Here is a 26,831-nt window from a genome sequence, read left to right as displayed (position 1 = left end):
AGGAATGAGAGTTTTCTGGGCTTTCATTTATAAGAGTGCTAATCCCACTCATGAGGGTTCTGCCTTCATGACCTAGTTCAGTTCAGTTGCTTAGTCCTGTCCGAGTCTGCAGCACAGGGGACTGTGGCACGCCAGGCCTCCCTGTCCTTCACCAACTCCTGGAACTTGCTCAAACTCATGTCCATGGAGTTGGAGATGCAATCCAACCATCTCTTCCTCTGTCGTCCCCTTCTCTTCCTGCCTTCAATCTTTCCCAGCATCAGGGTCTTTTCAAATGAGTCAGTTCTTCCCATTAGATGGCCAAAGTATTGGAGTTTCAGCTTCAACATCAGTCCTTTCAATGAATATTCAGGACCAATTTCCTTTAGGATGGACTTGTTGGATCTCCTTGCAGTCCAAAGGACTCTCAAGAATCTTCTCCAACACCACAGTTCAAAAGCATCAATTCTTCGGCACTCAGCTTTCTTTATAGTCCAACTCTCACATCCATACATGACTACTGGAAAAACCATAGCTTTGACTAAACAGATTTGTTGGCAAAGTAATGTCTCTGCTTTTTAATATGCTGTCTAGGTTGGTCATAGCTTTTCTTCCAAGGAGCAAGCATCTTTTAATTTCATGGCTGCAGTCACCATCTGCAGTGATTTTGGAGCCTTCCAAAATAAAGTCTCTCACTATTTCCCCATATATTTGCCATGAAGTGATGGGACCGGATGCCATGATCTTAGTTTTCTGAATGTTGAGTTTTAAGCCAACTTTTTCACTCTCCTCTTTCATTTTCATCAAGAGGCCCTTTAGTTCTTCTTCACTTTCTGCCATAAAGGTGGTATATCTGCATATCTGAGGTTATTGATATTTCTCCCAGCAATCTTGATTCCAGCTTGTGTTTCATCTAGCCCAGCATTTTGCATGATGTACTCTGCATATAAGTTCAATAAGGGAGACAATATACAGCCTTGATGTACTCCTTTTCCTATTTGGAGGCAGTCTGTTGTTCCATGTCCAGTTATAACTGTTGCTTCCTGACCTGCATACAGATTTCTCAGGAGGCAGGTCAGGTGGTCTGGTAGTCCCATCTCTTCAAGAATTTTTCACAGTTTGTTGTGATCCACACAGTCAAAGGCTTTGGCATCGTCAGTAAAGCAGAAGTAGATGTTTTTCTGGAACTCTCTTCCTTTTTCAATGATCCAATGTGGATGTTGGCAATTTGATCTCTGGTTCCTCTGCCTTTTCTAAATCCAACTTGAACATCTGGAAGTTCATGGTTCACATACTGTTGAAGCCTAGCTTGGAGAATTTTGAGCATTACTTTGCTAGTGTGTGAGATGAGCAAAATTGTGCAGTAGTTTGGACATACTTTGGCATTGCCTTTCTTTGGGATTGGAATGAAAACTGACCTTTTCCAGCCCTGTGGCCACTGCTGAGTTTTCCAAATTTGCTGGCATACTGAGTGCAGAATTTTCATAGCATCATCTTTTAGAATTTGAAATAGCTCAACTGGAATTCCATCACCTCCACTAGCTTTGTTCATAGTGATGCTTCCTAAGGCCCACTTGACTTCACATTTCAGGATGTCTGGCTCTAGGTGAGTGAACACACCATTGTGATTATCTGGGTCATGAAAATCTTTTTTGCATGGTTTTTCTGTGTATTCTTGCCACCTCTTCTTAACATCTTCTGCTTCTGTTAGGTCCCTACCATTTCTGTCCTTTATTATGCCCATCTTTGCATGAAATGTTCCCTTGGTATCTCTAATTTTCTTGAAGAGATCTCTAGTCTTTCCCATTCTATTGTTTTCCTCTATTTCTTTGCATTGGCCACTGAGGAAGGCTTTCTTATCTCTCCTTGCTATTCTTTGGAACTCTGCATTCAGATGGGTATAGCTTTCCTTTTCTCCTTTGCCTTTCACTTCTCTTCTTTTCTCAGCTATTTGTAAGGCCTCCTCAGACAACCATTTTTCCTTTTGCATTTCTTTTTCTTGGGGATGGTCTTGATCCCTGTCTCCTGTACAATGTCACAAATCTCCGTCCATAGTTCTTCAGGCACTCTTGTCTATCAGATCTAATCCCTTGAATCTATTTGTCACTTCTACTATATAATTGTAAGGGATTTGAGTTAGGTTATACCTGAATGGTCTAGTTGTTTCCCTACTTTCTTCAATTTAAGTCTGAAGTTTGCAATAAGGAGTTCATGATCTGAACAACAGTTGGCTTCTGGTCTTGTTTTTGCTGACTGTATAGAGCTTCCCCTTCTTTGGCTGCAAAGAATATAATAAATCTGATTTTGGTATTGACTATCTGGTGATGTCCATATGTAGAGTCTTCTCTCGTGTTTTTACAAGAGCGTGTTTGCTATGACCAGTACGTTTTCTTGGCAAAACTCTGTTAGCTTTTGCCCTGCTTCATTTTGTGCTCCAAGGCCAAACTTGCCTGTTAGTCCAGGTATCTCCTGACTTCCTACTTTTGCATTCCAGTCCCGTATAATGAAAAGGGCATCATTTTTGGTGCTAGTTCTAGAAGGTCTTATAAGGTTTTCATAGAACCATTCAACTTCAGCTTTTTCAGCATTACTGGTTGGGGCATAGACTTGGATTACTGTGATATTGAATGGTTTGCCTTGGAAAGGAACAGAGATCATTCTGTCATTTTTGAGATTGCACCCAAAAACTGCATTTTGGACTCTTTTCTTGACTTATGAGGCTACTCCATTTCTTCTAAGGGATTCTTGCCAACGGTACTAGATATAATGGTCATCTGAATTAAATTCACCCATTCCAGTCCCTTTTAGTTCACTGATTCCTAAAATGTCGATGTTCATTCTTGCCATCTCCTCTTTGACCACTTCCAATTTACCTTGATTCATGGACCTAACATTCCAGGTTCCTATGCGATATTGCTCTTTATAGCATTGGACTTTATTTCCATCACCAGTCACATCCACAACTGGGTGTTGTTTTTGCTTTGACTCAGTCTCTTCATTCTTTCTGGAGTTATTTCTCCACTCTTCTCCAGTAGCATATTGGGCACCTATCGACCTGGGGAGTTCATCTTTCAGTGTCATATTTTTCTGCCTTTTCGTACTGTTCATGGAGTTCTCAAGGCAAGAATACTGAAGTGCTTTGCCATTCCCTTCTCCAGTGGACCACATCTGTCTTGGGTTGCCCTATGGCATAGCTCATAGTTTCAATGAATTAGACAAGGCTGTGGTCCATGTGATCAGTTGGATTCATTTTCTGTGGTTGTGGTTTTCATTCTGTCTGCCCTCTGAGGGATAAGGATAAGAGGCATATGGAAGCTTCCTGATGGGAGAGACTGACTGTGGGGGAAACTCGGTCTTGTTCTGATGGGCAGGGCCATGCTCAGTAAATCTTTAATCCAATTTTCCGTTGATGGGCGGGGCTGTGTTCCCTCCCTGTTGTTTGACCTGAGAGCAAACCCTGGTGGAGGTAATAAAGACAATGGCGACCTCCTTCAAAAGGTCCCGTGCATGCACTGCCGCACTCAGTGCCCCCATCCCTGCAGCAGGCCACCACTGACCCACACCTCTGCCAGAGTCTCCTGGACACTCAGAGGCAAGTATGGCTCAGTCTCTGTGGGGTCTCCTGGTGTACACAAGGTTTTGTTTGAGCCATCCAAGCGTCTCTGGTAGGGATGGGGTTTGATTCTAAACGGAATTTCACCCCTCCTACCGTCTTGCTGGGGCTTCTCCTTTACCCTTGGACATGGGGTATCTTTCTTTGGTGGGATCCAACAGTCTCCTGTCGATAGTTGTTCAGCAGTGGGTTGTAATTTTGGAGTTCTCACAGGAAAAGATAAGTGCACATCCTTCTACTCTATCTTGTAGACTTAAGCACTTCCCAAATGCTCCTCCTCTTAATACCACAATGGGGATTAGGATTTCAATATGTGAATTTTGAGGGACGAAAACATTCAGTTTATCACACCACACCCAAACCTACTCAGCCTATGAAACACCAACAATACCTCAGGAGTGTCCATGAACTCCATGCTTCCTTAGTTCAGACCGTTCCTCTCAGGCCCCTGAGTCCTTGGCTCCTGTAAGCCAGGCAGAGAGGGTGTGAGATGATCCCCCTCCCCTCTCTCCCCTTGTGCCTTGTCTGTAGCTTTGCCATAATCCTTAGCACAGGGTACGGCAATCAAATGTTCACGCACTCATCCCCCACTCTGGCTGCTTATACTGGAAGGAGGGACTGTGTGTGACTAATGGAAACATCTCCAGTCCTCAGCATTGCTGCTAAATGATGGCTCTTGAATGAATAAATTAGTAACTAGGCGTTCTGGCTGAAGGGGAAAGGGAGAGTTTAGGTATCTGTGCCTAAGAAGACAAGTCAGGACAGCCCCTTGCAGAGGTTATTGGAGAGGCCTTTGGCAATAGGCTGTCAGTTTCTGTCGATGTCTGCATTATTCATGAGCCTGATGCTACTTCCATATCGTCTGTGCTGGGCCACCAGTGGCTGCGGACCCCTCCCCCGAGAGATGGCACGTTTCCCCAATGAACTCTTGTGCTTCCTCTGAAGGCTCTTATCAGGAACAAATGCCTATTGACTTAATTAATCTCACCTCTGAAAGTGTGATTTGGGAACTCAAAGGCAGGTAACAGTTGAAAGGTTACTGTTAACTAGAAATCAAATCTTCAGGCTAACAAATACAGGATAGGTATCACACTGAAATAGAAGAAAGTCTAGAAATAAACCCATAACTGATTTACAAACTAGATGGTGGATATAACAGATTTTCCTTTGTGACACCAGAACAAGGCAAAAAAAAAAAAAAAATAGGGTTGTAAGGGAACTGAAATTAGTTGTCTCTCCTTTGCTTAGTCTTACTAACCATCACTTTATCAAAAGATGTTTTCAAGCCCTTCTGCTTCACCAGAGAAGGAGGAGAAGGAATTTAGGAGGGTCTCTCTGTGTGCTTGCATCCTCAGGGCCTGCCTCTCCCATTTATACCACCTACAGTCCCCCAGGTTCCCTCTGTCCATGGAATTCTCCAGACAAGAACACTGGAGTAGGTTGCCATTTCCTTCTCTAGGGGATCTTCCTGACCCAGGGATTGAACCCGGGTCTCCTGCATTGCAGGTGGATTCGTTACCTTGTGAGCCACAGGGAAGCCCTATTTATAACACCAGCTCTTGCCAGTTTCAATCTCCATTATCCAGCCTTCCCCCCAAACCTTCCACAGCTGCCTTGTGGTTGTAAAGTAAAAAACTGTTACCCATGTGTGACCTTGTGTGACCTCAAGTTCTTACACAGATACCACTGGCGTGCATAGTGTTTCCTGGGGCACACTGGATCGGGGTTGGGGGCCGGCCTCGCTTCTCGGTAGCCTGCAGGTCTTAGTTCTTGGCTTAACCCCAAAGGGTACAGTTGGACCTCCCATGAGGCTTCCCGGATTCTCATCACAGGGATCTCTGGAGGTCTCACCCGCCCACCTCCAGACTTGTCTGGTCATGGCTGAGCTTGAACTAGACACACAGTTTAGTTGCTCTCCCTGGGCCCCCTGCCACCTACAATTTAACACAGCTTTAGGAAAGACTGTGCTAATGGCAGTGAGCAGAAACACCCTAAGAGATGCTCCGAATCTATGAGCTGTGATTCTAAGAGGGCAGAGATTTAAAAAAACCTCTCCTTGTAGACTTGTGTAGATTACCTCACATGCAAATCAGTCCAGACTTTGTTAAGAACAGAAGGCGATGCCTCAAGTCCATTGATTAAACTGTGTGTTCTCATTTTCCTTCATACATAATCTTCCTGTGTGTTCTTATGGCCTAAAATTCCAGTGTAATTTTCCTTTATGAGAAGAGCTGATTAGTAAGCCCGATTCATTTGCTGACACATTAGGACACATTCTATTAACTAGAAGCTCTGCGTGCCTTCTTTTGTAAGTCAGAGTTTTTAGGAAACAGCTTGTTTTAAGAAATTCTTTCTTAACTTAGTTGTGAGCACATGATATAATTTTATCAGAGTCTTGCTGCAAAAGAAAAGGCCTTTAGAAGTCTAATTCAGAGATTTCTCTTTTGAAGGAGACGTTTATGTAAGAAAAATTTTGCTAGAAGAAAACTAGTTCAAGATCAATAGATTCTTAGCCAATAATCAGCTGTAAGTCAGCCAGATGAAGGGGTAACAGGTCTTCACTTAAATTCCATTAGACAAATTGCTTAACCATTTTAGCAGGAATTCTCATTTCTTACATCGGAGAAAAAGTTTCTGGTTCCAGACTAAGTTTGAACCGATTGAGTTAAGCTATATCTCTGTTACATGAGACTCTCTTCTTTCCTGGAAGGAATGGAGTTTTAATGGACATTTCCCAGAATACTTGCAATCTGGGTCAAAGAAAAATGTCCAGATGGGAAAAGGAAACAGTTCCCTCCCGTTTGCTTCTCCCTCCCTCCCTCTCTTCTCTCTCTCTTTCTCCTTTCTTACATTCCTCCCTTATCACCACCCACACATTCCAAATTTATTTTTTGGCTCCATCAATTTATTTTTGGTAGATATTAGTTAATCTCATATATTAAAATCACATATCTGGAATCTGGAAAAATGGTACAGATGATACTATTTGCAAAGCAGAAATAGAGATGTAGATGGAGAGAACAAAGGTATGGATACCGAGGGGGAAAGTGAAAAGTGAAAAGTCAGTTGTGTCTGACTCTTTGCGACCCCATGGACTGTAGGCTACCAGGCTCCTCAGTCCATGGCATTTTTCAGGCAAGAGTACTGGAGTGGGTTGCCATTTCCTTCTCTAGGAGATCTTCCCGATCTTCTCCCACATTGTAGGCAGACTCTTTACCATCTGAGCCACCAGGTAAGTCCAAGGAGGGGAAGAGGGGAAGATAAATTGGGAAATTGGGATTGACATATATACACTTCTTCTTCTTCTAAGTCACTTCAGTTGTGTCCGACTCTAACTCTGTGAGACCCCATAGACGGGAGCCCAGCAGGCTCCCCTGTCCCTGGGATTCTCCAGGGAAGAACACTGAAGTGGGTTGCCATTTCCTTCTCCAATGCGTGAAAGTGAAAAGTGAAAGTGAAGTCGCTCAGTTGTGTCCGACTCGTAGTGACCCCATGGACTGCAGCCTACTAGACTCCTCCCATCCATGTGATTTTCTAGGCAAGAGTACTGGAGTGGGGCGCCATTGCCTTCTCCGATATGTATGTTATTATGTATAAAATAGATAACTAATGAGAACCTGCTGTATAGCACAGGAAACTCTACTTACTGCTCTGTGGTGACCTAAACGGGAAGAAAAGCCAAGGGAGAGGGGATATATGTATATAGCTGATTGACTTTGCTGTACCACAGACACTAACACAATGTTATAAAGCTACTATACTCCAGTAAAAATTATATATATATGTATGTGAGCATATATATATGTATGTGAGCATATATATATTTAGTGAGCAATGTTAACTAGTATTTACGATTTTTAGTTTATTTTCAATTCTACAACTCCATGTTGGCTGAATTAATGAGCTATAGAAATTGCCATTATTTCATCTACATGAGAAATTTTTGTAGTACCCACTAAGTACAAGGTTTCATGCCAGATTCCATGGGAGAGTGATGGAAAAGATGAATAAGGGCATGGTTCCTGGTACTGAGAGCTTAACATCCAGTAGAAGAAAAGTACCCTATTTGAAAGCCTGCAGGTAAACTTTTGACTGACTATTCGCTCTTTTATGTAGGTCTTGATTGAGCACAGCAGTACTGATGTTAATCTGGAAGGAGAAAATGGAAACACAGCTCTGATAATCACATGTTTCACAGATAACAGTGAAGCCATGCAGCTTTTGGTTTGTATTTTATTTATATTTTTTCCTGTTTTCTTTATCCTTCAGTACAACATGAATTTTTGTTCTTTAAAACAGTTTTCAGGGATTTCCCTGGTAGTTCAGTGGTTAAGACCCTGTGTTTCCAATGCAGGGGGCACAGGTTTGATCCCTGGCCAGGGAACTAAGGTCCCATGTGCCATGTGGTGTGGCCAAAAAATAAAAAAAATAATAAAACTATTTTCAGTTTCTCTTTTAGCAAAATATAAAATGTATAAAGTGTGTCAGAAAAAAAATAGTTCTATGAGTTTGAGTACATGTTCACATCCCTTAGGGCTTCCCTGATGGATCAGCAGGTAAAGAATCTGGCTGCAATGCAGGACACTCGGGTTCAATCCCTGGGTCAGGAAGATACCCTAGAGGAGGGCAACGCAACCCACTCTGGTGTTCTTGCCTGGAGAATCCCATGGACAGAGGAGCCTAGTGGGCTGCAGTCCATGGGGTCACAAAGAGTTGGACACAACTGAAGCAACTGACCATACCCCTTAAATCTTAAATGAGTCTGAAATTGCTTCCGGAAGACAAATAGGAAAGCATTACAGAAAACGTGAGATGACTGAAGTGAAAAGAAAATATCAACAAGAAAAATTAATGTGAAACTGGTGATCAGACCTAGAATGAAAGTGAATGTGAAAATCACTCAGTCGTGTCCAACTCTTTGTGATTCCATGGACTGCTGGAGTGGGTAGCCTTTCCCTTCTCCAGGGGATCTTCCCAACCCAGGGATCGAACCCAGGTCTCCTGCATTTCGGGTGGATTTTTACCAGCTGAGTCACCAGGGAAATCCAAGAATACTGGAGTGAGTAGCCTATCCCTTGTCCAGGAGTACTTCCTGACCCAGGAATCGAACCGGGGTCTCCTGCATTGCAGGCAGATTCTCTACCAGCTGAGCTATCAGGGAAGCCCAGAATACAAAAGACAAAGCATAATGGCCTGTATGTGCATAAAAGTGAATTGTACTTGGGAATCTGAGCTTCTGAATAGTCAAAGGAAAGATGAAGATTGTTATTTACAAAATTATTGTTGGGCCCTGAAATAAAAGCCAGGAGAATCACAGCCATCTGTTTCCAAGATGAGAAGAAACAGCTGCCATGGGTTCTCCGGAAGGGACCCTTGCATGATTTAATGACTGAGCTCCTCAGCCATAACCCGACAAGAAGAGCCAGCCTTCTCTCCAGTGAGATTTCTCAGGATGATCCAGTCCGACTCTTCAGGTGTCTATCACCATGGCTAAGTCCTGCTCCACAGAGTGCCCCTTCTGAGTGTGGTATTAGAATTTCATCAAAGAGCTTTCTGTTAAATATTCCTCAATCACTTGTACATTATTCAGGCCAGATTTTCTATTTTTAGCACTTGATTTTCCCTCTCCACCACCTCCAGGGAGTAAATGAAATAAAAGAATTTCAGACTATCTGTGGGATATTTCAAATTACAAATACCTTCTAACATATTTACTAAATATACTTGGATGAAAATATATATTCTTATAAGCTGCCATGATTGGACCAAAAAAAGAATTTAAAAAGATTTGACTTTTTTTGATCCAATCATGACAGCTTATACTGGGAAATCCCATGGACAGAGGCACCTGGTAGGCTAGTCCATGGGGTCACAAGAGTCAGACACAACTTAGCAACTAAACCAACAACCAGCCAACCACAATGGAAGGACCTCAAGCAAAAATTAACAAAATTAGAAATGGCAAAAGGATTTAATTGAATATGAAGGAGAATTTTTAAATGGCAAAGGATCAGTATGCAATCCTATCCTAAAAATTTGAAAATGATTTTTAATGGATAAAGGAGCTGTGCTTAGTCACTCAGTTGTGTCCGACTCTTTGCGACCCCATGGACTATATATAGCCAGCTAGGCTTCCCAGTCCATGGGACTCTCCAGGCAAGAGTACCACTTTCTACTCCAGGGGATCTTCCCAACTCAGGGATTGAACCTAGGTCTCCTGCATTGCAGGCAGTTTCTTTACCATCTGAGCCACCAGGGAAGCCCAATGGATAAATAACTGAAAGTAATTAAAGTGTTAAAATTGACTACAAAATTGAATATCTGTAAGGAACTATTAAAAATATTTAGGGAAAAAAGCATTGCTAATACTTCGTTAAAGCTCTGGAACGAGCTAATATTATATGCTTTTATAGATTTTATAGTTTCTTTCAAACTTGCAAAGAAGTTTCTATTTCAGGTAATCTTCCTGTAGCGCAAAAAAAGAGTGACTTTGTGCAGATTAGTTTTATAAAGTAGACATAATAATAGTTCCAAAACTTGAGAGCTCACCCCAAAGAAAAATGTAGATCAATTTCACATAGATGCAGTCTTAAAAATACTAGCAATTAATTCATCAAAATAATGAAAAGTAACATGTAATACATTGGCCTTATCCAGGGACTGTATGGAGAGTTCAGTATTAGATTAGATTATAATCCATTGATTGACCTGAGCCAACAAAGCTTATGATTATATCGATCTATTTATCTTTAAATAGATATAAAATTATCTGTATTTTCACAGATTTATAAGAAAAAGACATTGGTAAGAGGCACATAAAGTTTATTTAATTTCTCTAGTAATCAAAGAAGAAGATATTAAAACAATTAGTTTTTTCAATCTCTAAAATTGAAAGGACAAAAATTCCTTATTGATTGAAAATGTAATGAGTGTTAGAAAATGTAATGAGTTAGGGAATTTCATTCACTGTTGGCACAAATGTATTTTGACTCACCAATCCCAATTCTTGGAATACATCTCAAGGAGATAAAGATATCACTGATATTAACACCAGTAATATATATAGCAGAGAAAACTGAGAAAAAGTTGAAATTCAGTAATAGGGATTCATTGTATGAAGTTTTGTGTACCCCCAAATGGAATATGTATTTAATAAAATCATATAATTTAAGAATATTAAGTAAAATACTTTTAAAATGGTGTGATCACAGAGTATACACATAAATATTACTGTGCAAAGACAGAAAATATTGTCTTCTAAAATGTAAAACAATGCTATCCCTAGAAAGCAAGACGATACATGTATTTGCTTCTTCACACTTTTTTGCTTTTTCAAAATCTCTTATTTTGTGATAAGAGGTACTTAAAACTGAAATCCACTGTTCTATAGAAAATGATGATTGAGAATGGTTGACTCAGAGTCCCCACTTCAGAGGTGAAGGTAATATATATACCATTCTGTTCATTTTAACAACTTTTTAATAGAGAGCATTCATTAGTGAAAATGTCTGATTTTCATGATTTAATACAAGTGCTGGTCTAATCATTTGTTAATTGCACAAATGACAGGAAAATTATCTGGGAAATATTATCACTTTATTTGTATAAGGAAATGAGAATGGGTATAGGAGCAATCATGATAATGTTTTTAAAAATCACTTTAGTTTCACGAAAAAATGTGTTGACTTTGGTGGAAGATCAAGTTGAAATTTTGGTGTCCATGTTGTTACTTTGTCATTAGAAAATCTAAAGTGTCTCTAGTTCAGAATCCTAGCCTAGTTCCAAAATTACCTTTTTGTCCAGATCTCATATCATACGAAGCTTTTCTATGTAAATAATTTTACGTAGGCACAGAGTAGTGAAAAGTTATGGGAGAGGCATATAAATTCTTGTCCATTCTTGTGACTGGGGTTTGTCTTTTGTCATTTGACTTCTTTTGTTCTTTCTTTTGTTCCAGTTAAATAAAGGAGCTAAGCCATGTAAATCAAATAAATGGGGGTGCTTCCCTATTCACCAGGCAGCATTTTCGGGTGCCAAAAAATGCATGGAAATAATATTAAAGTTTGGTGAGTAGAAGCTTTCCTCCATTATGTACTATAAAGAAGCCTATTTTGGTGGATGCTATTGAGAAATATTTAATATAATTTATACCTGGGCTTTTATGTAAGTCTAAAAGTCCTTTCTTCTTTTTTTTACCTTTTATTTATTTATAGTATTTATTCTCTTGAATTTTATTTTCTCCTAAAGGTGAGGAACATGGGTATAGCAGACTGTCTCACATTAATTTTGTGAACAGTGGGAAAGCCAGCCCTCTCCACATGGCAGTTCAAAGTGGGGACTTGGACATGATTAAAATGTGCCTGGACAATGGTGCACAGCTGGACCTGCTAGAGGTAACTATTCAGATTCCTCCTGTAGAATTGTTCATGTTCTGTTTGCCAAAGTGCCCTACAGTTCTTTCACAGTTAATTTAGATAGATGTTACTTCCTGCTATTCATGCAGAAGCAGAACAAGAGATTCTCCCAAATTTTAATCTATCTAAAGAATTTTGAGAGCTACCAAAGACAATTGCAAACACAAATACAGATACAGTGGAGATAAAGACACTGATGACAGAAGCTAAGTATAGTCAGAGCTGTCAAGAACTGTCACCTTGCAAGGAAATAAAGTTGCTAGCTATGACTTTTATATTGAGGCTTCTCAATAGGTGAAACCAATTACTCATTGCCATCTGAACTTCCATACTCCTTGATTTTGTTGGACTGGGAAGGAAAAAAAACACAACTGAATTTAGGTTTGATCCTTAAATTGGGATGGAATATTGATTGATGCTGATATCAAAACTCTTTACAGAAAGGGAAGTGCACAGCCCTTCATTTTGCTGCCACCCAGGGAGCCACTGAGATTGTTAAGCTGATGGTATCTTCCTATTCTGGCAGCAGCGATATTGTTAATGAGGTGGATGGAAACCACGAGACACTGCTTCACAGGCAAGTTTCCCTCCTATCATTCTGAGCACAGATTTTTTGTCTTCATGTGTTTAATTAAGAAGACAAGACAACGTTACCGCTTATGGTAGCAAAGACTCCATAGTTCAAAAGAAAAGAGCAGAGATAACAGAGATCCTATGGTTCGACTGCAATCTCTGTGTTCCTCTGGAATCAAAAGTAGAAAGTTGAACAGATTTTCATGGGATAAACTCTCCACTGGAATATTCTGGATGAGTTCTTAGTCCAGTGGCTATAGGCTCAAGATTCGTTTCCTATATGCTCAGGAGGTCAACATACATGGCTTTTCAAAACCTTTCTAACCTGTTTCAGGTCCTCACATGTGTGTTATCTTCATTCTCAGTGGGGGTAATGGAACAGATACATATGAGTGGTCCACTTTTCCCACCTGATTTCCCTTTCCACTTAGTCCCACAAACATATATATACTTAGTTTTAAGGAATGATAGCCAAGCTCCAAAGAAGATAAATATTTCTGTTGAGTTTAACAGAAATACATATCAGATAAAAGCATCTGAAATTATAGACTTATTAGCTGCTAAGACAGAAAACAGGCAGTGTACACTGAGTGTTCAATTCCTTGGGAAGACAAAAACTGGCTGTTCCCTATATGAGTGAAAGAAATGGCTGAGAAGGGGCTTTGCTGTCTCTCTGTCTCTATCTCTCACCATCTCTCTCTGTCTCTGTCTGTCTGTCTGTCTGTCTGTCTGTCTCTCTCACACACACCCAATACGCATGCAGGCAGAACTAGAAGCTTGGAATGGCAGAAGAGCTGAGAAAGCCTCAATAAGTAACTGGACCAAGAAATCTACACTATCCCACAGTGAAAAAGAAACTCTAGCTACCAATATAAGATCTGGTTCTAAACTGGGGAGATAGAGGCATTAGTGTATACATTAGCAAAACCGCTAGCCATAATAGGCTATGCATGAACAGAAGGAACTCCAAGGAACTTCCATGCAGGAAGAGTTTGCAAACTAAAATATCAGAGCATAAAGGAAAATTTATAAGATTATGACAATGAAATCAACAAAAGGCTAATTTACTTCCAAAGGAATAGAAATAACAGGGCAATTTATAAATAATTTCATAATGAAGGTATTTAAAACTTCCAAAAATTTAAAAGAAGGAATGGTCAGTTATGTAAAGTAAATGTAGTAAGAGAAGGCATTATGGAAAACAAATTGGCATTTGTGAATCAAAGATTGGTGATATGAAAAAGATGCAGTTGGAAACCCTAGACAAGGGAAAACAAAACAAATATTGAAATAAAACAAAAACTCAGTAGACAGATTAACCTCTAGACCAGAGATTTTTCAAAACTACTACATGTTAAAATCCTGTGAGGAATTTATAAAATCCCAACATTAATTCATACTTAGAATTGCTGATAACTCTCAGGAATTTTTAAAAACTCTTTGTGATGCCAATGTTTAGCCAATTCAGAAACCTAGTGATCTGAGTGTAGTTAAAATGTGTACATTTACACTAGAGCTTTAATATACAAATATGCACAAGAAGGAGTTATTTTAGGATAACAGACCCATCTACCTGACCAAAAAATATACTTAGCCTGGTGACTAGCTGGACACTTTCAACTTGAGTTGGCTGAAGATTTTTTGGACTAGTTCAGTTCAGTTCTGATGAACCTAATGCTAATCTATGATCCTGGAATGTCCTTTTAATAGCCAGTGACGTTAGAGTTTATCTTGAACCTCAAAGGAAAGTTTGTTCCTTGGTCTACAGTTTCTTTTGCTGCTGTAGTGCAAAGATCTCATTGGTGTGCAGGCCACACTTGGAATACCAGAGCTCTAGACTGAGAAGATACAGAACAAATCGAATGGGACTCTTAAATCAAATTTGACTCTTAAAATTACTCAATACATCTAATAACATTTAGAATGCAACCTCTTGTGAATTTTGAATGAAAATTGACAAGCTGATACTAAGACTTATACACAGAACGTTAAGAATAGAGGAGATAGTCTTGAGTAGGAACAAAGAATTAAGATTTGCATTAGGAAACACTTTTAAATCATTGGTATTAACATTTGTTATGGTGATGTTTTAATATAGATTAAAAATATGTATTTGCTGTATTAATTAACATTACCCTTATGGCTGTTTGTGAGATGATACCAAGTGACTCCAACTATATCCATCGGTTTTTTTTGGCTTCATAAAACTTTAGGAAAGCTAACACTGCCTTGTTAACTTTTGCCAACAAAGGGGCATTGTGAACCCTGCAGGTAAATTTTAGCTGAACCTTGTATGCAATTGTTGCTATTTCTCATGGTCACAGTGGTAATAGCCAGTTCTTTGGCCTTTTATTTTAAAACTCTTAGGACATATTTTACTGTTCACTTCAGAACATGTTCATGATGGTTTTTTACAAGGAGAAAATAGGTTTGCAGAAAGATGAGGAAGAAAATCTTGTGATGTATTTGATCTTTCTCTATTACTCCTACTTGAAAAGTTACCCTAATCAGAATCCAATTGTAGATTTTGAAAGGTTATTAACTCCCAAGCCTTTTATCATGTTATTCAATGATCCTTTAAATTCACTTTCTGGATATATTAAATAGTCATTTTATTTTGTATATTTATATCAATAGTTCCTTAATATGCTTATAATTCTCTTTTTGCAGAGCCTCATTATTTGATCACCATGAACTAGCTGACTACTTAATTTCAGTGGTAACTATTCCTTTGACAGATTTATTTTTTATTACTATTTATGGTTGAAAAATCATATAATTACATACCATGAATCTTCAAAATTCAACCAAATTTTTCAAATTGGGGTATACTTGCTTCACAATCTTGTGTTCGTTTCTGCTGTACAGTTAAGAGAATCAGCTGTGAGTATACAGACATCCCCCTCCTTTTGGATCTCCCTCCCACTCCCCCATCCCATCCATCTAGGTCACCACAGAGCGCCAAGCCGAGCTTCCTATGCTATACAACAACTTCCACTAGCTGTCTGGTTTACACATGGTAGTGTATATATCCATCCCATTCTCCCAGTTCATCCACCCCTTTCCTACCCCCGTGTCCACACGTCTGTTCTCTACATCTTCATTCCTGCCCTGCAAATAGGTTCATCTGTACCATTGCTCTAGATTCCACACATATGCATTAATATATAATAGTTGTTTTTTGCTTTGATTTCTTGCCTATCAGCAAAAAAATTTACAAAAAGATGATTGATACATTTGCAAAACATTTTGAAAATTTTTTCTATGTCTTTACTTTCGTATCTCTGAGATGAGGGATGTACACTAAGCTTACTGTGATAATCACTACATGATATCTGTAAGTCCAATTATTATGCCGCATACCTTAAACTTACACAGTGCTGTATGTCAGTTATGAAAGTGAAAGTGTTAGTCGCTCAGTCATGTCTGACTCTTTGTGACCCCATGAGCCCACCAGTCTCCTCTGTCCATGGAATTTTCCAGGCAAGAATACTGGAGTGGGTTGCCATTCTCTTTTCCAGGGGATCTTCCCTGGAAGGCCCAGGGATCAAACCTGGGCCTCCTGCATTGCAGGCAAATTCTTTACTGTCTGAGTCACCTTGGAAGAACTGATGCTAAAGCTGAAGCTCCAATAGTTTGGCCACCTGATCTGAAGAGCCAACTATTGGGAAAAAAACCTTGATGCTGGGAAAGATTGAAGGCAAAAGGAGAAGGGGGTGGGGGAGGATGAAATGGTTAGATAGCATCATTGATTCAATGGACATAAATTTAAGCAAACTCCAGGAGATATTGGAGAACAGACTAGCCTGACATGCTGCAGTCCATGGGGTCACCAAGAGTTGGACATGACTTAGCAACTAAACAACAACATGTCAATTATATCTCAATAAAACTAGAAGAAAAAAAAAAGATACTTGATACATTCACAAGTAGGGTATATTGTATATGAATGGATACATTCACAAGTAGGGTATATTGTATATGAATGCATAATGGCCAAACCTCATTGCCAGGAAGCTAGAAGTACCAGAGTATACTTTTGATTCCTATATCAATGCATTTTTTGTGGGGAGTTGATAGGTTCATGGCAAGGAATGCTCTCTTGTGACCCAGCCCTGGGAAGGTGTCAGGCTTGTTGACTCATCAACCCCCCTTCAGTACAAGTGGCTTGCAGGTGTAGGCAGGACAGAAAGCATGTGCGCCCTTCACCTTCCATTATAATCTTCTGCCCCTGCTGCCTCTGTGCCAGCTTTCAGACAACGAAAATGTGAAGAACTAAAAATACTGTCCAAGGTTTGTTACAAGTGAAAGCACAAGACCTTTTTCACTCTAAGAAATGCCATCAATCAGCTTTTGGGTAAGCCCTTTTACCCAAATTTAGTAAGCCCTCTCTACAGATGTGGCTATGATGTATTTATTTAAGCCCTATCATATCAGTAATGAATGTAGTCTGGCCTGGAGTATTTAACATGTGCTTGTTGTCAATAGAAACTATTGAAATTGTGGTATTTACATAGAAGAATCCCTGGAAGACTTATTATAGCCCAGAGTTTTGTTATGCGCAGTTTCCTGCAAAATCATTGAGGCACAACCTCACTGATCACTATCAGGCTATCATGGGTAACTGCTGCCCCAGTTATCTGTATTTAGTGGGTCCCAAAAGAACAGGATCCTATCTCCAGTCAGAGTTTAAGCTATTTTTATTACCCTGTGCAAAAGATAGAATTCTTTCCATGAACTTTTAAGTTTTGTTTCTTGTCATATCAAATATTATAACCATAATATGTAATGGTAAATACCAACTTATTCCTTTAAAATATATACATATGAGATGTGATTTCTTAAACGCAAAAATTTTTTAACATTTGACTAAAATTTTACTTTAGGATTTGAATGATTTCAATTCAGTTATTTCAGTTCATCTGTTTCAGATGAAGTAGAGTTTTTAAAAAGAGAACAGTTCTTTTTTTCATGAGTTATAATTAACACATACTATTATGTGAATTTCAGGTGTAGAGCATAATGATTCAATATTTGTATACAATGAAAAGTGACCACCACAGCAAGTCCAGCTATCACATGTCACCATGAAAGTTACAAAAAATTTTTTCCTTATGATGAGAGCTCCCAGGATCCACTCTCTTGGTGATAGAAGTGAATGATTTCTTGCGAATGGTTTAAGAATCACAAATGCAATAAACTTAGAATTTTTTTTATCACAGATATTTAACAATCTTTTCTTACAGTGGGAACTAAACTAGTGATATAGGTCAACATTTTATGATTTCGGCAGGAAGATAGATCTACTGCCAGATGTCAGTCAAAAGATTAACATGTGAGAAGGACTTCAGTTGTTGAAGTTATAGAAGAATGCCTTGGTTTTCTCTATGATTCATACAACGTGAATTACAGGGAAATGTCAAGCAGTCGTGTGTGTGAGTGCTAGCTATATTTTGGACATTCTGTCCCAATGAATGAACATTACGTTACAGATTGTAGTGTGAGCTGTTTTGTCTGTTCATAGGCTCTTTGTTGAATGACTTGTTTTATTTTAGGGAGCAGATATTGATATCACCGATTCTGAAGGACGGTCTCCACTTCTATTAGCAACTGCTTCTGCATCCTGGAATACTGTAAATTTGCTCCTCTCTAAAGGTACTAAGAGGGACTGAGCCACGCCTTTAGAACTGCTGCTCGGTTTGGTTAAACATTCAGGGTCCATTTACTGTGTGCCAGGCTATGGGCCAGCTGCTATGAACACAAATGGGATACTTCCCACATCTAGAATAATTTTCAGTCCAGTAGGGCGTAATACTTGGAAAGATAACTTCAGAACAATAATTGATAACCTTTATAAGGAAATGATTACATCCCAGGCATTTTACTAAACACTTTATATTCATTCTCTCAGTGAACCAATCCTACCTGATGTAGGTACTATAACTGTTCCCATTTTAGATACTAACCCAGTCTGATAATGAAGAAAAGAGATACCTTCACCTCTTCTCTCTTGATCTCTAATCTCTCTATAATTCTATTTTTATGTTTTAAAAGATGAGACCTCATATATTAAATAATGTCATAAATCACACATTCTCTACCCCGTTGTACACACACATGCACACTGTAAGATAAACACATTTTAAACCATGTTTAGTTTTCTCACCTAAATAAAGTTCCCTAACTTAAACACTGGCCAAGTTTTAAGTCAATCTTTTATTTTCTTACATTGAAAACCCACCATAGGCTATGCTTTAAATAAATGAGTAGAGTTATATTTCTATTGTGCTTTTTAGGTGCCCGTGTGGACATAAAAGATAATCTTGGACGTAATTTTTTGCATTTGACTGTTCAACAGCCTTATGGATTAAAAAATTTGCATCCTGAGTTTTTGCAGGTAATATATATGTGTGGATTTCCATAAAGTGAGTTGGGTTCAATAGAGAGTAAAGTGATTTCATTTATTATAATTTTTATTCCTTTGAAGGCTGAGTCTGGAATTTAAATTTTATTTTTAAGTAAAGATGTCATATTTGAATATTTATAATATAGTAGTTATGATTATGATAATAATAATAAATTGCATCAGGATCATTTTCTAAATTATGGAGAGTTTCCATATACCCTTATCTGTAATAGAATGCCTTTCCTTCACTCTTGGACCATTAAGAATTGTGTATCAATTGAGAAGTAAAGTACATGAGTGAATTAGCAGCACTTCCTAATCAATGAAGAAAAACTACTCAACATGCTTGTTGACAAATTGAAAACATTATCTCTATATTTATATTCACCAGCTAATACTGACTGAGTGACTATTAGGTACATTTGAAGTGCATCATACTTTTTTAATAAATAGATTTTAATATAGTCTGTGTCTTAAAGAGTCAAGTATATTTGAATGTCTAAAATATAAAATGTTTATGGATTGATTTAAGCTGCTTATTTGCCATTTGATTTTTATTTAAAAGATAAAGTGATGTTAATTTCATTTTATTTAATTCATTTTTTTAAAGTGATACTAACTTAACAATTTTGCTAATTTTGACTAACAGAGCACATTAACATTAAGCTGTTAGTATTACTGGGCCAGGCGTGGAATGAAGGGAGAGATGAGAGGTTGGTTTGTGGTCAAATACATTTGGAAAATGCTGGGTTTAAAAATATTAAATACACTTCCTATTAGGATTTCTCAGTGCCTTTAATACGGTAATGTACATTATAGGGAGACAGAGCACACATCTTCATCCGCATTTATTTTACTCTAGCATCCTTGTGTATGTTTTTAGTTGTTCAGTTGTGTCAGACTCTCTGCGACCCCATGGACTGTAGCCTGTCAGACTCCTCTGTCCATGGGATTTCCCAGGCAAGAATACTGGAGTGGGTTGCCGTTTCCTTCTCCAGGGGATCTTCCCGACCAAGGGATTGAACTCGCCCATCTTGCATCTCCTGCATTGGCAGGCAGGTTCTTTCCCTCTAGCATCACGTGGGAAGTCCCTAGTATATAACCCTTAAGGTTATTTATACTTTCCACTCAAGGTGTATATATTGGTCCTTGTTAGAAAATACTATTCTACAAAATAGGTTGAAAAACACTCTGTTAGCATCATCACAGAATTATATTTAGAATATCCATCTTTCCCATAGATGCAACATATAAAAGAGCTGGTGATGGACGAGGACAATGATGGGTGCACCCCTCTGCATTATGCATGTCGACAGGGGGTCCCTGTCTCCGTAAACAACCTACTCAACTTTAATGTGTCCATTCATTCCAAAAGCAAAGATAAGAAATCACCCCTGCATTTTGCAGCCAGGTAAGGGTCACTTTAAGCGACATACGAGTATGTCCTCTCTCTGTTAAATGTTTGCTTTGAAAATATCAAACTTTTTTTTTTTTCAAGTTATGGACGTATCAATACCTGTCAGAGGCTCCTGCAAGACATAAGTGACACGAGGCTTTTGAATGAAGGTGACCTACATGGAATGACTCCTCTCCACCTGGCTGCAAAGAACGGGCACGATAAAGTTGTTCAGCTGCTTCTGAAGAAGGGTGCATTATTTCTCAGGTGAGGATATAAGATTGCAATATTTACATCTTCTTTGTAACTGGCTAGACGTTGTCAGGCTGTTTTTCTATTTTATTTTTGATTATGATATCTCACTTTCAATCTCACTAAGTACTTTTACCCATCTTACTTAATCCTCAAAACATAACATGATTTCTCAAATACTGAAAGAAAAGTCAGTATTATTTCCGATTGAAAACACTGAGGTTCATAGAGCTGAAGGCCTTGTTCAAAGTCACAGAGTAAGTGGCTTTGAGTAGTTTTCAGAATCTTTGAGATATCGCTTCTTATATATTCCTTCATCTTGCTGTCAGCTGTTTTGGCAGATATAAGGCAGTGTGTTTTTACAGACACACACACACATGCTCTACAAATCAAAGACTCTGCATCTTATTCAATATGACGACTGATGGACATGAAGAGCTCCCTTTAAGCTGCAACAGGAGACATAAAAATTTCCTGAATTTCACTACAAAGGAAATCTAACACATGAAACAAAACCAATAAAATGTGCTGTGCTTAGTCGCTCAGTCGTGTCTGACTCCTTGTGACCCCATGGACTGTAACCCGCCAGGCTCCTCTGTCCATGGGGATTCTCCAGGCCAGAATACTGGAGTGGGTTGCCATGCCCCCCTCCAGGGGATCTTCCCAACCCAGGGATTGAACCCAGGTCTCCTGCATTGCAGGTGGACTCTTTACCGTCTGAGCCACCAGGGAAGCCCAAGTTAAAATAATTAAGTACAATACAAAGTGGCATCATTAAATGACACCTTTGTAAAAATAAAAGGAAAACCCAGAAGCTTTTTGTAGATGTATGATAGGCTAATTTCTAATTGCACCAATGTGGTAGCAAAGAGTTCATTAGGCTAATGTTAAAAAACATATCTCTTTATCAGAGTACCAATCTGATTGGTACCAAGTAGCAATGATGCAGCCGTGAAATGAATGTTCTGCTTATTTCCTTCCTGCCTCCAAATGAACACCAGGCAACAGACTTGCAAAGGAGACCCCAGGTGAACCCAGAAGACAAGAGCTCTTGCTTAATTATGTCATAACTGAAATAGCGAGGTGTCTCTTGCACCTATTATGGTTACTCACTGGCCCTGAAATTAAATTGTGTCAGGATCTCTTTTTTTTTCTATGTCTAATTTGGAAAAAGGGCAAGTGTTCACTGTATTCATATCTTCAATTTCTGACAGAAGAGACAGACATTTCCCAAAAGGATCAAGTAAGAATCTTTGAGAGCATGAGAGGAACAATCTCTTTAGACCTGAACTCAGAAAAAAATAAGTGGCACTAAGCTAAGCATCTTCTATCCATGTTTTGTACAATGATATTATTATTATAATTATCTTCATTATTATTATTAGCCATGACTGGTAGCTACAAGGACTAATAACACCATCATGGAAAAATTTTTGATACAATACTCAATGAAAGAATAAAGCAATATTAAAAATAGTGTGTATAAGTACACTACTTATACACATTATACATTGCTTATACTTGAAGAAAATATGTATGACACAAACATGCTAACTCTAGTTTCACTCACCCAAAGTATTTAATAGTGTGTTTATAGACTTTATTTATTTTCTTTTACAATTTTATTGAGATTATAATTGACACTGTGTAAGCTTAAGGGCTATAACACATGTGTCATGAAAGGGTTACCACAGTAAGTTCAGTGAACACCCTTAATTTCATACAGATACCAAAAAAAGGAAAAAGAAAAAAATGTTTCCTTGTGATCAGAACTCTTAGGATTTACTCTGTTAATGATGTTCATTTATAACATACAGCAGTTTTAATTATATTTATTCATGTTATATACCACATCCCTAGTATTTATCTTATAACTGAGAGTTTGCACCTTTAATCTGTGGACTGTAGCCCACCAGGCTCCACTGTCCATGGAAGTCTCCAGGCAAGAATACTGAAATGTGTAACCATTACCTTCTCCAAACTATCTTTCTGACCCAGGAATTGAACCTGGGTCTCCTGAATTGCAGGCATATTCTTTATTCTCTGAGCCACCAGGGAAGCCCTCATCCAATTAAGCTTGAAATTAGCTCATGTTTAATTAACCATGTAACACATATTTGGGCTTCCCAGGTGGCTCAGATGCTAAAGAATCCACCTGCCAATGCAGGAGATATGGGTTTGATCCTTGAGCCCGGAAGATCCCCTGGAGAAGGAAATGGCAATCCACTCCAGTATTCTTGCGTGAAAAATCCTGTGGACAGAAGAGCCTGGTGGGCTACAGTCCATGGGGTTGCAAAGAGTCTGACACAACTTAGCAACACAACAACAACAACAATACATAATTACTTGCTAGCACTCAAATATCTCAGATATGGTTTGTTTCTCCGATCATCAGACCCACTTTGAATTGGGAGGTGTCCTTCCCCTTTTCTTCTGTAAGGTAAATGCACACATTTTCTCTTACTTCTTTAACAGTGACCACAACGGCTGGACTGCTTTGCATCACGCTTCCTTGGGCGGGTACACTCAGACCATGAAGGTCATTCTTGACACTAACTTGAAATGCACAGATCGGCTAGATGAAGAAGGGGTACGTACTGTGTTTCTCATACCTACCCCAAATCTTGGCATAGAGGAACCTTCCAGCATTGCAAGAAACCTTCTTAGCTACTCTCTTCCCTTCTTACCATATATTGGGTTCTCCTTTTTTTTAAACTTTTTATATTGGAGTACAGCTGATTAGCAATGTTGTGACAGTTTCAGGTGGAGAGCAAAGGGACTCAGCCATGCATATACATGTATTCATTCTCTCCCAAACTCCCCTGCCATCCAGGCTGTCACACACACTGAGCAGACTTCCCTGTGCTCTACCATAGGTCCTTGGTAGTTACCCATTTTAAATATAGCAGTGTGTACATGTCCATCCCAGACTCCCTGACCATCCCCAGACTCCCTAACTATGCAGACTGCTAGTGAGGAAAGAGTCAAAGGGGAGCAGAATAAGGAGACAGCCCCAAGAGGTGGGTGTATGTTGAGGACAGCTGGTGAGTCTCACAGAGGCCTGTTACAGGCCCACGTGAATTGATGATAAAATTTTCACCATTCCCTGGTGGACCAAGGGAAATGAGGAGGGCAGGGGTAAGTTTTCCCTAAAACTAAGCGTATTTGATTTGAAAGACTGTCCTTCAGTCCACTATGATGTCCTTGGTTCTTTTTTGGAGAATGAGTATTGAAATGTACATTCTTTCACGCAATGACAGAGCTAGAGGACTATCATTGCCTTTTAAAATGTTTTTTTGTGGCAAAACTAGAGACTGGCAACCTTTTATCAACTTCTGAATTTTTTTTTATTTTTGGCTGTGCTGGATCTTTGAAAGAGCATGGATTTTCTCCTCTAGCTGTGGCAAGCGGGGGCTAATCTGCAGTTGTGGTGCAGAGGTTTGTTCTCATTGTGGTGGTTTCTCTCGTGGAGCACAGGCGCCAGGGTGCGTGGTTTCCGCAGTGGTGGCTCCCAGGCTCTAGAGCACAGGCTCAGTAGTTATGATGCGGGAGCTTAGTTGCTCCACGGCACGTGGGATCTTCCCCTCTCAGGCATCAAACCCAGGTCTCCTGCATTGGCAGGCGGATTCTTTACCGCTGAGCCACTGGGGGACCCCCAAATTTTAATTCTTTGCTATTAAATAGTTTTGTTAATAATATCTTAAGCAATTCAACAGGGAAACAAAGCTGTAAAATAGCCAAAGGATGAGTAGCCTTTGTCACTGGATTGTTTGTGTTGTTTTCTCTGAAAGAACACCGCGCTTCACTTTGCGGCGAGGGAGGGCCACGCCAAAGCCGTCTGCCTGCTGCTGAGCTACGATGCCGACGTGGTTCTGAACAAGCAGCAGGCCTCCTTCCTGCACGTTGCGATTCACAATAAGAGAAAGGAGGTGGTCCTCACGACCATCAGGAACAAAAGGTGCGCTGCCATCCTGCCCACAATTGTCTCGTGGCGTCAGGCGTGTCCTCTGGCGTCAGGGATAATCTGAGAGGAAGCAGGAAGAGAAAAAGAACAAAAGTTTCAGCTGTCGATCAACATTTTTATTTATTTTTCCTTTTTTTTAATTGAGGTTTAGTTGATGTGCAATATCAACTGATGTGTAAGTTCCAGGCATATAACATAGTGCTTCACAATTTTTAAAGATTATATTCCATTTATAGTTTTCTAAAATATTGCCTATATTCTGTGTTGTACATTATATCCTTGTAGCTTATTTGTTTGATACATAGTAGTTTATACCTCCAATTCCCTACTCTTATTTTGCCCTTCCCCTCTTCCTTCTCCCTGCTGGTAACCACTAGTTTATTCTCTATATCCATGAGTCTCTTTCTTTTTTTAAATATTCACTATTTTTTTTAATTTTTAGTCCACATATAAGCGATACCATAAAGCATTTGTCTTTCTGTCTGACTTATTTCTCTTACCATAATACCCTCCCAAGTCCATACGTGTTGTTACAAATGGCAAAATTTCATTCTTTCTTACAGCTGAGTAATATTCCATTGTATCTATCTATCTATCTATCTATCTATCTATATACACACACACACACACACACACATATACACCACATCTTCTTTATCCATTCATCTGTTGATGGACACAGGTTGCTTCCATATCTTGGCAACTGTAAATAATGCTGCTTTGAACACTGTGGTACATGTATCTTTTTGAGTTAGTGTTTTTATTTTTCCCCAGGATTATATATCCTGTATACCTATATACTCAGGAGTGGACTTACTTCATCATATGGTAGTTCTATTTTTAGCTTTCTGAGGAACCCCCATAGTGACTGAACCAATTAACATTCCTACCAACAGTGTATGAGGGTTCCCTCTTCTCCACATCCTCGCCACCATTTGTTATATGTGTTCTTGTTGACAATAGCCATTCTGACAGGTGTGAGGTGATATCTCATTGTGGTTTGAATTTGCACTTCTCTGATGATTAGCAGCATCTTTCCATGTGCCCATTGGCTATCTATTGTCTTCTTTCGGAAAATGTCTGTAGAGGTCTTCTGTCCATTTTTTAAAATCAGGTTGTTTTTTGATGTTGAATTGTATGAGCTGCGTCATATCATTTGAAAATATTTTCTTCCACTCAGTAGATTGTCTTTTTATCGATGATGTCCTTTGCTATGCAAACACTTTTGAGTTTCATTAGGTCCCATTTGTTTATCTTTGCTTTTATTTCCCTTGCTTTAGAGACAGATGCAAAAAGTCAACATTTTGAAATGTCAGTTGTTTTCCCTAAAATTTTTAATGAGCCCTTTGAGTGACCACAGACACCCAAAGAGTTGCTTAACCTCTCTGGTCTTCAGCTTCCATTTCTAAGTGACGGGAGCGCAGACCCAGTTCACAGCACTCTTGTGAGGCTCCCAGGGTTCAGGTGTCTGTAGCCTGTGGCACCATGGTCGTGGTCAGGCTGACTCTGCCCTGACTCACCTGACCTTGCCTGAAGCTCTCCTGCCCAGTGGAAACCCCCAAACTGGATGTTGGTGAAAATATTCTCCAAGGTAAATCCCTGTTGTGACCAGTGCCAGGAAATGGAATTTCCTTTAGCCCATGATCTTGTGTGGCTGTGGGTTTTTTTAAACCGTACTCTAAGGAGTTTTAGTGATGAAGTTGGAGGGTAGTTTGTCCCGTGTCTCAAACATAATCTATTCTATATATTAGTTGTCACAGATAGATTCGCACCAAGGCCCAGCATCACCCAGTAGTGGACTCAGAGATGAGCACTCTCATATTCATAGCAGACCAAGCCTGTGTTTTGGAGCATGGAAAGTCTCCAGGTCCCCCGGCCCATTCTTCCTTAGAAGCACTCATCAGCGCAACCTGGAGTTTTCTATTGATGGTACAGATAGCCTAGACAGACTTTACTGATACGGTTAACAGAAAATTTGTCTGGGTAGCTTTTAGAACTAGCCTCTTATTACAAAGATAGGATCTTGGAGATAAATGGGCTCTTTTTACTTCCTGTTGTAGATTTCTTTCATTCTTGGTGTCATAAACATCTCCTTCTCTTGTCCAACCAGATGGCAGTAAAGAAAGATGCAAATCTGCAGTGTTCTCACAGAGCCCATGGTTATTAATGTACTTGATACATGTTGTTGTTGTTGTTTAGTTGCACAGTCATGTCCTGCTCTTTTGCAACCCCAT

At 39.3% G+C, this 26,831-nt stretch overlaps 1 protein-coding gene across 1 annotated transcript in view; it reads left to right on the top strand.

Annotated features, from left to right (window-relative positions):
- Positions 1 to 26,831, top strand: part of TRPA1 (transient receptor potential cation channel subfamily A member 1) — a 67,915-nt gene that overhangs the window by 22,521 nt on the left and 18,563 nt on the right. Inside the window, exons 6-16 of the mRNA XM_043879915.1 lie at positions 7,709 to 7,816; positions 11,550 to 11,658; positions 11,840 to 11,985; positions 12,447 to 12,583; positions 15,250 to 15,298; positions 18,135 to 18,234; positions 18,876 to 18,976; positions 20,227 to 20,396; positions 20,484 to 20,648; positions 23,109 to 23,223; positions 24,425 to 24,591. Coding sequence (XP_043735850.1) covers positions 7,709 to 7,816; positions 11,550 to 11,658; positions 11,840 to 11,985; positions 12,447 to 12,583; positions 15,250 to 15,298; positions 18,135 to 18,234; positions 18,876 to 18,976; positions 20,227 to 20,396; positions 20,484 to 20,648; positions 23,109 to 23,223; positions 24,425 to 24,591 — 1,367 coding nt within the window. The remainder of the gene's footprint in view (positions 1 to 7,708; positions 7,817 to 11,549; positions 11,659 to 11,839; positions 11,986 to 12,446; positions 12,584 to 15,249; positions 15,299 to 18,134; positions 18,235 to 18,875; positions 18,977 to 20,226; positions 20,397 to 20,483; positions 20,649 to 23,108; positions 23,224 to 24,424; positions 24,592 to 26,831) is intronic.

Source organism: Cervus elaphus, chromosome 21 (genome assembly GCF_910594005.1).
Source record: "Cervus elaphus chromosome 21, mCerEla1.1, whole genome shotgun sequence".
In the NCBI taxonomy this organism is placed as follows: domain Eukaryota; kingdom Metazoa; phylum Chordata; class Mammalia; order Artiodactyla; family Cervidae; genus Cervus; species Cervus elaphus.
The sequence above is the reverse complement of the archived record's forward strand: the minus strand, read 5'-3'. Positions and strand labels throughout refer to the sequence as shown.